We start from the raw sequence: 14,572 nt of genomic DNA on the forward strand, positions 1-14,572 counted from the left end.
CAGTAAATGTAACCTTTTAGGCATTTTTTAAAATTCAATTGTATTAGATTAAAACAAATCAGGCTTTTAGCTTCATCTGAAAAAATATTGAGTAAACGGTAAAATATTATTGACGAGTACTAAAATGTACATTACTGTCAAATGGATATTGGTTGATTTGATAAAAAAACACAAATTATGAGTGTATTGTTGTAAATTTTTTTATGATGATATATTTATCGATATAGAAAAATAAAGGTGATTTTTTCTTCCGTTTGTGAATCATTTTTATTTTCGTTAACTGATAGTTAATAAAGCACGGGTATGCATTGTTCTTTTAAGAACTTTTTCCCCAACTATAACACTTGTTAGTTTTGGAATTGCACCATCATGATGATTTGTATTTAAATTATCGCAAAAAACCGATATACATAAAATTGAGAATGGAAATGGGGAATGTGTCAAAGAGACAACAACCCGACCACAGAACAGACAACAGCAGAAGGCCACCAACAGGTCTTCAATGCAGCGAGAAATTCCCGCACCCGGAGGCGTCCTTCAGCTGGCCCCTAAACAAATATATATACTAGTTCAGTGATAATGAACGCCATACTAAACTCCAAATTGTACACAAGAAACTAAAATTAAAAATAATACAAGACTAACAAAGGCTAGAGGCTCCTGACTTGGGACAGGCGCAAAAATGCGGCGGGGTTAAACATGTTTATGAGATCTCAACCCTCCCCCTATACCTCTAGCCAATGTAGAAAAGTAAACGCATAACAATACGCACATTAAAATTCAGTTCAAGAGAAGTCCGAGTCTGATGTCAGAAGATGTAACCAAAGAAAATAAACAAAATGACAATAATACATAAATAACAACAGACTACTAGCAGTTAACTGACATGCCAGCTCCAGACTTCAATTAAACTGATTGACATGTATAGGCTAATGCTAAAAAGTGTTCTATGGTATCTGAATTGTTTTGTTTCTACGTTTTTTAGTACGATTTGAATGGTTTTGTTTTCTATAACTATTTAGTACGATTCGTATTTCAATCCAAAACCTGACAGAGAGCAGGCTATTTATTGATACGACAGACGCGAGTCTATATAAGATTCTCCAGTGGTGCTTGAATCAAAACAGTCGGGTGGCGACGTTAAAAGGCATTAAAAATAAAAAATTTCGAAAGTTGTGCCAAATACGGTAGCAGAAAACTTGGTGTTTCGAATAATCAACATAATCATTTATGAAACATTTTTAAATATGGAATTCGCCGGTATATTTCAAATATACAAATAAAAGTTATCTGCGCACATGTTTTTATTAAAACAAGACGTTTCAGAAAGAAAAAAAACGTGAGTTAACGAGAACAAGTAGGAGTACCTAATTTTAATTACCTCATACAAAAATCTTTTGTTTTCTTCTCTCCCCTCATATGGATATGCCTATAGATAAAAAAAATGCCTTCACTATTGTGATGAAACAAGTTATTTTAGTGAATAAATTGTTTAATTGTAAATTGACATTTGATTTTTAAACTCAGAAGTCAATAAAAAACCGACAACGAAATAATAAAATTGAGTTCTTCTTTTTCACGATTTTTCACCTTTTTTTAATTTAAGATAAAAAGTCAAGGCTTGGAAATTCATCACATTTCATTTTGGATACACTAATAGATGCTAAATTCTTCAAGCTTTATGGAGTTATAAATTTTGTTTCATTCATATATTTTAATATCTGATTAACTATGTTAAATACACACCGTTATCTTCACCATATGTTTGATTTTTTACGTATAAAAAATTAAGCCGATACTTATACGGAATCTATTGGGAATAAGCCGTATGATTATTGATATTCCTTTGTGAAACCCGAAAGCTGTGAATGTAAGATACTTAAAGTATTTATCGAACATCAAACACTAAATGTTAGTGTAAGAAAGAATTAGCTCATGAATTAAACAACCCCATCCGAACTTACAACCACGGCATTTTACAGTCAAAGTTTTTGACGTATTTGATATGTTGCTTAGTGCTTACAGTGTTTTGGAGTTCGTTGTTTTTGATATACTATTTTTAAAGCGGCTACAGTAGTGTACCGATATTCAAATCTCGTTACTACATTACAAATTTCCAAATCAAGATACAGATTTCTGATGGAATCTCATGAACTTTAAACATAGCGCAACCGGGTAAGCCAACAAGGAAGGTTATCTTGATATGCGTTCATCACCCTCCATGTTTTATTTATCCTGATATGCGTTCATCACCCTCCATGTTTAATTTATCTTGATATGCGTTCATCACCCTCCATGTTTTATTTATCTAATCTGTCTGTTTTATTCTAGCTATGAGCTTCAATTTAAAGTTGCAAGGTAGCAAATTAGCATCAAAATGATGTACTTTAAGGATTATTCAGTCGTAACGAATTCAGTGACCCCTATGAGTTGTATTCTTTTTTAAATGGATAAAATAACATAATTTGATATACCTCAAGGCTTTTAAAAAAATTTACTTGGAAAATCTACCTTTTTCTAGTTGGCTAACACATGTTACATTTTTGAAAAGTGTATTCGTTCTTGTAGTAACATTGTCTTGTTGCGTACTTGCATACTATTATAAACTCGGGTGACTTATGTCTTAGGTGATGTTAAAGGTCCTGATCCGTGGTCTTTTGCTCTGCATGTTTATTTTTCCATAAAGAGTTTGCTTACATAGATGTTTGTTGAATTTATCAATAACTTTTCCTTTAATTTATAGCTTACCATACAGCGTGGTCATTTCGTCATCCAGAAAGACCACCTGTTACTTATGGGTGTCTTTTTTCCGTTAAATCACGCTTTTGCTTCAAATTGGATGCAAATGCGATTTAGAATAGTTTTTTTTATAGTTTCTTTTTTTTCATTTTGAAATATTTGTTTCTATAAAAATTATTTAGTTTCAATTTGTTTTATAAAGAGAGGGTTAGTTGCTCTGACGGCGTGCTACGACTTTTAAACATGAAGACGTCCAAGATCTGAATTATTTTGTTTTAAATATTTACGTGTTTTATGTAATGGTTTATATTTCTTTAAGTATACACATCATTTTATTCGGGAAATATACGAACCTCACAAATATCATCAGGAAATATAAAGAAATTGAATGGAAGCAAAAGATGTTAAACTACATTTTCTTATTCCTTATAATGTGCAGAAGGAGAGTTTAGAATGATGCTTTATATAAATTTTCAACTTATATTAAAATACTATTCCGACAAACTTTCATCATATGAGGGGTATTTATTTGTGTGACTTACTTGTTGATGATGAACCGTGAAAACAATATTCAGCGAATTAAAAAAAAATCAAATAGGGTTGTATGTATAATTTATGATAACTACAAAATAAGGTATTAACCAAAATTTTTTATTGAATTTACGAAAATTGGTAGCCACGAAAATCAATAGATTCACTGTATTATATATATAAAATGGTTTTACTCTATTTGTATCCTTTTGGGGTCCTAGAATCTGTTCCCGGATGAACGTCTGGTCCTTATCGCCTACACCATACTTTTTGAATTCCTCCTCTAGTTTATTGTCTTTTATTAGAAAATCAAACATCATTTTTGAAGCATCCTCATGCTGTAAATAAACAAACATAATCAAAGAAATACTGTTGCATGGTAATGTTTGCAGTAAAATAGTTGAACCATTTGAACGTTCAATTGACGTTATCTGCCATTTTCTGAAAATATTTTGTTTTAAAGCAGCGTATCCTTCTTCTCTTTCATTCATTGCTATAATACCTTGCAGTTTTGAAATTTGAAGTACCATGATGCTTTTCAAGATGCAAAAATTAATTTTGTTCATATTGGTGTATGTGGGCATCTTTATAGCCAGAAATATCTACGTGGTAGAACAACGAAAAACTGGTGAAGATGAAGTATTCCATAATATTATTTTTTCCTTTGAGCTATTGGTTCTTTTGAAACGGACTGAAATGGCAGAACATGCTAATGGATACCTTTCAATTAGGTGTAGTTTTATTCCATTTATCATCTTTATCCGTCACAAGATAAATAACGTGACATGTATCCAATTAGAAAACTATGATACTACACAGGCTTGCATCTAAAGCAATACATACACATGACTTCGCACGTACACAAACTATTTTTTATATTACACAGTTACGTGCGTTTGTTTTCATTTCTTCTAAAATAAGACGCATTCGATTTGTTATGTTTACTGGATAACAAACCATTGTTTTGATTCTTCACATTTCTTTGTAATTTCTTTTTATAGCTTCATGTTAAAAAAAATATTTGCTAATGTCAGATATATGTAATATTCATTTATTTTTTTTTATTTATGTATGTATTAAAGAGGACGTTACAATATTGAAAATATCTCTCTGAACCATATGTCCTTTTGAACAATAAAATATGTTTAAGATTTGAACTCATTCTCATCAATGAAACCCATGTAATAAGTTGTCGATAAACAGTAAGGTAATGGGCATCAATTGCAATATCCAGGGATTATGGATGTAACATTTTCATTTGACCTAAAATACAACAATTTCCTAATCAATCTATTTTAATTCTGAGGAAATTTTATTTGTTAATTTACATTTTTTCTCCTGAATGATGTTTGTTTTAAATATTTCTTAAAAAGAAAACCTTCTAAAACAAAACAAACACTGTCATTTGATTTTCGTGATGACCATTTGAATAGAAGTATAATTATGAAAACAAGCGAGTCGAGAAAAAATTTGAAATGGAATTAAAAACAGTGTTCAAAAACATAAAACGGTTTCCTTAGTGACATTTGATATACTATAGTCTAACAGTTTATAATTACTTTCTAACATCGTTTGTACAATCATAGCTTAAAAAATATATATAACGTTTTAATATTTTTTTTTTTCACTTTGAAACGATATGCTATTATATTTGTTTTTCGTTTATCTGTTTGGTACATAAATGAGATAATTGATTTTCTAGATTGAACTGTTTCACATTTTGTTATGTTAAGGTAGAAAAGGTAACTATAGTTTCTTAAATCTGCTTCATCTGGTTTTTGCTGGTTAGTTGTCTCATTAGAAGTCGTATCACATTTTTATTTATTTTTTTGTATTTTATGTATATTCTATTATCCAACAAACTAAATATGTTCAAAAAGATTCAAATGGCAGAAGTGGCATTTAGCAAGCGACAATAAGCGTGTTGTATTTCTTGCATAATACGTTTTCTGTTTTATTTATTTTTTTATATTTGATATTTTGACACGAATGTGAACAGTTAACATATATTCCATTTTAATGGTCATTTTCCCATACGATTATAAATATACCTTCCATTTAAATCCTGGTATTGCTTCTGGTATGAATTTAGCATCAAACAAATGAGAAAATGGTCCATGGCCTAAAAGTTTAAAATCAAATTAAGATAAAACCTGAATTTTCCCAGGGACAAATACTTCTTTTTCCTACGAATGTGTTAAGCTTTTCAGGAGACGATTACTCTGTCGACGCACCCATTCTCGATTCCTATTGGACTTCATCGACTCCGTCCGTTTTGTATTTGCTACCTTGCTTTGTATTTTGTAAATCGATTGGCGATATTTGAACACCGGCCAACAACTGTTGTCTAATTTTAGACAATTGCTCTTACAAATATTTTTGTAAAATGTTTGATTGTTATATTGAAAATTAAAAGTGAGAGTAAATGTGCTGGAAATAAAAAACAAAATATTGTGTTACAAAGCAGTGTATTCTACTCTTTCATTCATTGATATAATACCATGATATTTTTTTCAAGATACCAAAATTATTATGTTCATCTTTTACTAGTAAATGAACTTCAGTCTTAAGCGGTTAATTTGAACTTAACATCATCTGAAAAATCAGACCAATAAATTATTAAAGTCAATGTTAGTCTTCCAGTCAGTTTTCAAACTTATGTACTGCGGACAGTTCGCTTGCAGTCAATTTACTGCTGTTCATTAGCTTTTCAGATAATTCCGTATTATGTTGATGTGTACAGGTAAATAACAATTACTGAACAGTCTTAACATATACTGAACAGATCTTTAATGACTGCAAGCAAACATTAGGATTAAATATGTGATTTCAAACTGCAAAGCTGATAAAACAACATGTAAAATAAATACTAAAATTGAGAAAGGAAGTGGGGAATGTATCAAAAAGACAACAACAAGACCAAAATGAGCAGAAAACAGCCGAAGGTCACCAATGGGTCTTCAACACAGCGAGAAAAAACCCGCACCCGGAGGCGGGCTTCAGCTTGCCCGTAAAGAAAAATGTGTACTAGTTCAGTGAAAATGGACGTCATACTAAATTCCAAAACATATAAATGAACTAAACTCAGTTTAAAAGAAGTCCGAGTCCGATGTCAGAATAGGAAACAAAAGAAACTAAGCAAAATGACAATGATACATAAATTAACAAAGGACTACTAGCAGTTACTGACATGCCAGCTTCAGACCTCAATTAAACTGATTGAAAGATTTTTTTTCCCGGTTTCCGTCCCAAAAAGTATTTCTCTGGGGAAGAGTTACTAAACAAAACCAAAAGGATCAAGGCCATTATCATTAACTTATGCAGACATGATTAATGAAAAACTCTATGAAAAGTATGTGTACTTCAATCTTTCTGAAATGAAAGCATAGACGAACATTACAAACAACCTGATGTAAGTACAAATTCGGTGATAAGTCTAATTTGGTGATGTCAAATTTTAGGAATAGACGTTTTTCATAACGATCATTGCAACCAACTTATCATCACAATTTTGTTTAATGAGCAACCTGACAGGTTCAATTGGTGGATCAGGTACTGTCAACCTTTCTGAAATGACCCATTATTTTAATGTGAGGTTGGTTCTGCTCATTTTTTGGTTTTCTTGGTGAAGTGTTTTGTTATTAATTGTTGTTTGTCTATTCGTCATTTTTTGGGGCTTTTGTGTCGTTTAATATTTTGTATCATATTCTACAAAAAAAAAACTTCAGATACTCATAAGACACTAGTCAGTTAGGCAGTATTTAAATTTTTGAATTTGTTTTGCATATTTGCATTTGGGCTTCAAACGTTTTGAATTAACTATAACACTACATGAATTGCGAAAATAGCCTCATTTTGAGATAGTCAATATTTATGTATGAGCATTATCTGTAACCAATAAGATATTTTGCGACAAAATGCATTGTATTTATGTTTTACAAATATGTAATTGTGTCTAAAAAATCTTTTTGTGAATGGCTGTTGCTTTTATTTTCAATTTCAACCTGTTTATGAAATCACAGTGGCATCACTAGTGCAGTTACACATTAACGTAGCGTATTTACTTGACGATATCGGGATATTAGTATTTAGTCGAATCTTAACAGAAAGTTGTGATAATATTAAAAAACAGACACGGATAGAAAGTAATAAAAAATGTCAAAATGTTCAGGCTTAAATTACATCTGTATTTGGGTAATTTGATGCATGCATACGATCTGTATTGTGTCTTATACTATTAGAGGCAAATTATAGGTAAACACGTTAATTATGAGCTATGAAAGTCAGGTAGTTTGTGCGTTTTTCTGAGTAATTTCAAAACATTTTAAACAAATATACTTTACTGTGGGTTAGCATTTGTTAGTTGTCACTATCCTTTAAATTAACAACTGTTGGTTATATTGATTATTTATAATTTTCATTGAAGGTGGAGCACGAATGCTGTGTTAATTATTTCTTTTGATGTATGCAAGAGTGATATCCCTTTGTACTATGTCTGAACTCGAAAAAGTCTATTGAATATATGCGTGTATTGTCTCCCTTGAACAGGTTCATAATTTTACATTTACGTATAGTTATTTGATTTAATTCTAAATTACAAAATTTATGAATTTAATAGATTTTAGTTTTTATTATTGGTTTATTAAAAACATTCATGTATATTCATAATCTTATTTATATATTTTGAAACGTTTACAATTACTATGTATCAATATAAAGAACCTTTCATATTTTTTCAATATTATTTTAGTTACATTTAAATAACAATTTCACCAACCGTGCAAGACCCTCGGGGGTAGTCAATGCCGTTATTAACTCCTCTCTACAACAAGATACTTGGATTAATGAGGCATCTTACTGTGAGAGTGCATATAGTGTTGTTGCTACAAACTTTGAAAGCCGCATTATGGTAATATATTATATATAAAACTATCTGTTTATTTATAATTTGAGGTAAAATATTCAGGTGAACAACACACGTGTTATTTGACACCTGTAGTCATTCTGCTGTCAAGGATACGCGGTTTTAAGTTGTTGTCCGCATCATCTTACCTATAACAACATTGATCCTGCTATTTGTAAAAATAATTTGTTGCTTTAATATATATACGGTGTATATAATTATGTCAGAATTCAAATGAAGCAGACAAATTGCCTTTTATAGTTGCATTACTTGATTCCCTAAAGACAAATACATGTATGCTGTGACAACTCTAACACAAACACACAAGATACACATACGCACAAACACAAAAACAGAACACCATAAGCACCACTTTATTCTAGAAAATTCATACCTTTGTCAAATTTGTTAGTGAGAAATTATGATTGGAACCTACGTAAAGCATTTGAACTTTTATGCAAAAGACTATACATGAAAACCGAATTATATTATCTCCCCATAATGATAAAATGTTGGGAAAATTAACCAGAGTTATTTTACATTAATCATAAAGAGGGGCTAGCAAACAATTTTTAATTTGAGCTTAATTAACGTTAAAACGATTTTCCACTAAAAATGAATGTTACTTTATTCAATTATAAGGACTTAGTTACCCAAATCCACTAATTTTACTTTTTTTGTAATGTCAGCTGAGGCCAAATAATAGCTACGATTGATTATGTCTCAGTCCTGCTAAGTACGACAACTTAACTCCTTATTGGAATTAAAACGCTAATCGTGTGTGTTGACCTTCTCGAGATATTTTTGACAGCTAATATAGCTGATTCTTTTTTTCAAAGAATGTTATGTATAATAAGTAGTTCTATTCTTTCAGTTTCTCCATATCGATCATTAAAATTTAAAATGTAAAATAACAATATAGTAAAAACATTATACTATCTTACCGATGTCATGACAAAGACCAGCTATTTCTACACACAGTATATCTTTATCTGATATATCTAAATCTGGTTGTCGCTTCTGTAATATCCGCGCTAGCTGTCCAGCTAAATGACATACTCTACAAAAGTATTCTCAGTTTTAAGATTAATGATATTGTTATATAAAAATAAAAACATCTATGATTGCCAATGTGACAAATATCAGACAAAGACAAATAAATTATGTCAACCATTAGCATAACCAATACTGTGTAGAAAGCTATAAAAGTCCCCGACATAGTAATGATTATTATATGATAACGTTGGTATCCGTTAAGACTCAAATTATTTCTTTATTCTACAAACTTTTATTCTTTTCTTGGTTATTTCAATAAAAAGTTTTGTTTTAAACTGAAGCCATTTATATGAAAATAGCTTTTATAAACAGTCCTTTAATTTGGATAATTGTATGTTAATATTAAATATTTAAAATAGATAGCATAAGAGAATTTGTTAACTCCCTGTTATGAAATGAACTAAAACTACAGTCTATTTGCTATCATAAGCTTTTTAATCACATGAGGAAACAATACAATATCACATGCCATTGTTTAAAGCCAAATAATAATCTATGACTTTTATTATTTTTTTCCAGTTTGTCGATCATATAAATGATTGCAACTTACAGGAACAACTGGAAAGCAACGAATGTGTTAAAAAAATTAGTAGCTTCAGAATCAAATGTGACCTTAACCGAATAGCCACATCAATATATGGTCAACTATAACATAGAATAAGAATACTAGTATATTCTTCAAGTGAACATGCATGTTCCATTAAAAACTTTTACTACCATGATCATTTAGAAAAAAAGGGAAGTATTGACATTTTGTATATACTGGTTTTCCAATTGAGATAATCCGTACTGATCATAATTGAGTTATATATTTGAAACACATCCTTTCACTCACCCAATACAATGTTCAAATCTGTTGTTTGAAGCTCCAGGATAAACAAAATAGCACGCTCCTATCTGTTTTAAATCTCTTAGTCTTTGAAACTGTGGTGTATCTATGATTTTAACACACAGTGGATGTACTTCTATATGACCATGAATTGGATCGTTAAATATCTAAATAAAAGTAACGGTATATTATGTATTTGTTATAATTCTGTGCGCATGTAAAGTTAACAACTTACCCATGTTATCGTAAAAATACTATTATCAGACACATATAATTTTGAGAAAGGGAACCCCTTACGTTAAGCGAATAGATGTTTTTGCTTTTGAATATCACGTTCCTAGTGCAATTGAATGTAGGGACCAACTTTTCCTATGTTTCACTGAATTTCAATGCATATTTCATAATGCATGTTTGGTCCATAAAGATGTAAAGCTTTATTGTTGTGCCTGTGAATACTATATCGGAATCCTTGATTTTGCAGCAGTCGACAAAGACTAATTGAAATTGACCCAAAGTAATTGTTAGCTATGTTGATAATACTGATGAAAGCCCCAAAATATAGCAAATAGTTCACTGTCTTAGTCGGTTCTATGTAAAGAGTCAAATATCGGGCAATTGTATAAGATATTGTCAATAGAATATCTGTTCCAAAGTGTATTCCAATTATTCATATACATCGCTTCAAAAGTCCAAAAGTCTAAAAAGACAAATTCATGTATGTGAAGTTAGCGGCCGGTTCGTTATTCGATATTCGATATTCAATATCGGTTCGATATTCAAATTTAGTTGAAAATCATAAAAAAATTAAATATTCCATAACATTAAAAGCATGATTTTCATAGTTAAAAGGACTGAAAAGATGCGTAGGAAATCGTTAAAAGACCCCTTCAAGCTGTCGTAAATTTCGAATATAAACCCTTATGTAAGTTGCCTATTTGTCTTTATGTAATATAGATTTTTATCAATAAAACGACTTCAAAGATGTAATTTTATAAATAATATTTCTTAAAACAAAAACAGAAACCGATCACTCTAGAAACATTTAGAAATATAAATAGAAATATTTATGGAAAGCCCCAAAAAAAAGAAATGTATAGTGAAAACCTACCTGAGACCGCTTAAATGAGAGTGAGACCCCCCTGGTCTTTCAATGTCCATAAAATTCGACAAAATCATAGACTCTGTATATATAAAGGTTGTATCAAATAATGTCATCTTCGATATCTACGGAGGGCTTAGATTGTCACTTTTCGGCTAAAAATTGTCAAAATTTCAGGACAAAGTGCACAGGGCAATGATGAGAGTCCCCTGATCTCTCAATCTTCCTAATATTGTGCAGACATTAAGTTAATATGTAGATACAAACGTGACTTAAAGGAATTTGGGTAAACTTCCTGTCTTCTATGTTTACGGAAGGCCCAAAGTGCCAGTTGGATATTCAAAATATATAGTGAAAACCTACCTGAGACCGCTTAAAAGAGGGTGAGACCCCCCTGGTCTTTCAATGTCCATAAAATTCGACGACATCATAGACTCTGTATATATAAAGGTTGTATCAAAAGGATTTTGCAGAATAATGTAATCTTCGATATCTACGGAGGGCTTAGACTGTCACTTTTCAGCTAAAAATTGTCAAAATTACAGGACAAAGGGCACAGGGCAATGGTGCGAGTCCCCTGATCTCTCAATCTTCCTAATATTATGCAGACATTTAGTTAATATGTAGATACAAACGTGACTGAAAGGAATTTGGGTAAACTTCCTGTCTTCTATGTATACGGAAGGCCCAAAGTGCCAGTTGGATATTCAAAATATATAGTGAAAACCTACCTGAGACCGCCTAAATGAGGGTGAGACCCCCCTGGTATTTCAATGTCCATAAAATTCAACGAAATCATAGACTCTGTATATATAAAGGTTGTATCAAAAGGATTTTGCAGAATAATGTCATCTTCGATATCTACGGAGGGCTTAGATTGTCACTTTTCAGCTAAAAATTGTCAAAATTTCAGGACAAAGGGCACAGGGCAATGGTGAGAGCCCCCTGATCTCTCAATCTTCCTAATATTATGCAGATATTTAGTTAATATGTAGATACAAACGTGACTAAAAGGAATTTGGGTAAACTTTCTGTCTTCTATGTTTACGGAGGGCCCAAAGTGTCAGTTGGATATTCAAAATATAGTGAAAACCTACCTGAGACCGCTTAAATGAGGGTGAGACCCCCCCTGGTCTTTCAATGTCCATAAAATTCGACAAAATCATAGACTCTGTATATATAAAATTGTATTAAAAGGATTTTACAGAATGATGTCATCTTCGATATCTACGGAGGGCTTAGATTGTCACTTTTCGGCTAAAAATTGTAAAAATTTCAGAACAAAGGGCACAGGTCAATGGTGAGAGTCCCCTGATCTCTCATTCTCCCTAATATTATGCAGACATTTAGTTAATATGTAGATACAAACGTGACTAAAAGGAATTTGGATAAACTTCCTGTCTTCTATGTTTACGGAGGGCCCAAACTGCCAGTTGGATATTCAAAATATATAGTGAAAACCTACCTGAGACCGCTTAAATGAGGGTGAGACCCCCCCTGGTCTTTCAATGGACATAAAATTCAATGATCTTTTAGACTATATGGCACCATTGTTTCCCCGGTGTCTGGGCCCCTGCATACACAATATTGTTTTGTGCTAACTTTTGTTTTCGTGGCAAGGGCATCTATACCTTGGGTAAACTGTGTATGGCAGGTTCTTAGACATGCAGGAATGTTTCTGTCTTTGCATTGCTTCAACCTGTCATGATTTGTGTTGAAGACCACCCTTTGAAGCTTATCTATGTACACAAAAGGAGCAATTTTGCATATAATCAACCAGGCACCTTCCACCGTGAGCTCAATTACTTGCTCTTACCCTTTATCTGAGCTGTATCTAAAACATAAACGAGGTCACCGGCCGCGTATTGCCGTTCTAATACTCGAAGGTCATAACCCTTCTTCATTTTAGCCTGGCTTGTTTTCAAGGTGTTCCTTGCTATCTCATGAACATTCTTAATAGCTTTTTAAAGGCCTATAATATACTCCTCAGTCCCAGTGTAATTGGGTTCCTCAGTTTTACCAAACATCAAGTCACCTTTTTTATTTGTCTCCCGGCTTAACATTAACTTGTTTAGGGGTGTAATCAGTACTCCTGTTTGCACTAGCTATATATAGTTCGGAAAGTCCCTGCTAACTGAGCTAAGTGTTCATCCAAGGTTTCCTGCTGTTGGTCCACAAAACATATCACAGCGTCCATCAAGATGCGGTTCTGGCGTTCTACTTGGTGATTAGTTGAAGGCCTATACGGTGTAGTCCTGGCTTTATGTGTCTGTAAGAGATCACAAACTGCCTAAACAGAGAACTCTCGAAATTTCGACCTTGGTCTGAGAAAATTTCAAACGAATATCCAAATCTGGAGAAAAATTCGTTGACAGCCGCCTGTGCTGTAACTTCTGCTTTTTGTGAGGGCAAAGGTATACAATCTGTCCATTTTGTAAATTGGTCTACCAACATCTAGATATTCTCGTTTCTATTTTTGGTCTTATGAAGTGGTCCCTTAAAGTCTAAATATACTCTTTCCATAGGGGAACCATCGTGGTAATTGGTCATAGGACATCTCCTATAACTGTTGGGTTTCTTATTCTTGTTGCAGGCAGCACATGTTGCAACAGAAGTCCTTATGTCAGAGGTCATTTTGTACCACTGATACTTTGTTTTAACCTTAGCCATGGTCCTAAACACACCCTGGTGCCCTGCACTAGGTAGCTCATGACAGAGCTCCATTACTGTGTCCTTTAGACTGGATGGAATTACTAGTCGGACACTTGCTCCTTCATTTTTAGGAAAACGTTTAAAGATACCACTTTCGTGGTGAAGCTAAAAACAAGGTGTTCTGGGTTGGCTCTTCTTTGTCTTTTAACCAAATTAGTAACAATAGTAGATCATGGTCTTCTGACTGTTTTGTCTTGATTTCCTCTGTTGTGAAATTAATACCCACTGACTGTGTTATAGCTTGATACGTGACAAGAATTCTCATCATTGATGATGATATGAGCTGTTGTTGACAAACATATCAAGTCAATATGTGTCGTGAACCAGGTGTCAACTACTTCCTGCTGATCCAGAGTAGGTGCTGAGACCAAGAGGTCGAGGTTGAAGTCCACATCAGGTAAAACAGGGACAACCTGAAATTTGGTCGTATCTTGAGCTTGGGTAGAGCCAAGGTCTCAGGTGTTGTTGAAAACAAGTTTAATATTGTGGTAGACACATTTGTGAGTGGCTTCTGTCTGTTTCGTGTTTTGGCCAATGGTATAACCTCATCTATTTCTGTAAGGAATCTGGACCAATTTATGTGGGCACGTCGGCAATAGGCAAACCCTCCAAAAGGTAACTGTTTGAGTTTAACATTCGGCTTGTAGTGTATACACTCTTGCAACGAGTCTGATGGTCTAGACAAGGCATCTGTGTTCGCATG

The 14,572-nt window shown here is 32.6% G+C and overlaps 1 protein-coding gene across 1 annotated transcript in view; it reads right to left on the minus strand.

Moving 5' to 3' along the window:
• The window catches only part of LOC127701986 (deoxynucleoside triphosphate triphosphohydrolase SAMHD1-like), a 44,893-nt gene that overhangs the window by 27,387 nt on the left and 2,934 nt on the right, over nucleotides 1–14,572 (minus strand). The window contains exons 3-7 of the mRNA XM_052205958.1: nucleotides 10,065–10,225; nucleotides 9,118–9,233; nucleotides 5,322–5,392; nucleotides 3,465–3,608; nucleotides 1,382–1,429 (exon numbers count right to left, since the gene is read on the minus strand). Coding sequence (XP_052061918.1) covers nucleotides 1,382–1,429; nucleotides 3,465–3,608; nucleotides 5,322–5,392; nucleotides 9,118–9,233; nucleotides 10,065–10,225 — 540 coding nt within the window. The remainder of the gene's footprint in view (nucleotides 1–1,381; nucleotides 1,430–3,464; nucleotides 3,609–5,321; nucleotides 5,393–9,117; nucleotides 9,234–10,064; nucleotides 10,226–14,572) is intronic.

The sequence above is a fragment of the Mytilus californianus genome, unplaced genomic scaffold (assembly GCF_021869535.1).
Source record: "Mytilus californianus isolate M0D057914Y unplaced genomic scaffold, xbMytCali1.0.p SCAF_5, whole genome shotgun sequence".
Lineage (NCBI taxonomy): Eukaryota > Metazoa > Mollusca > Bivalvia > Mytilida > Mytilidae > Mytilus > Mytilus californianus.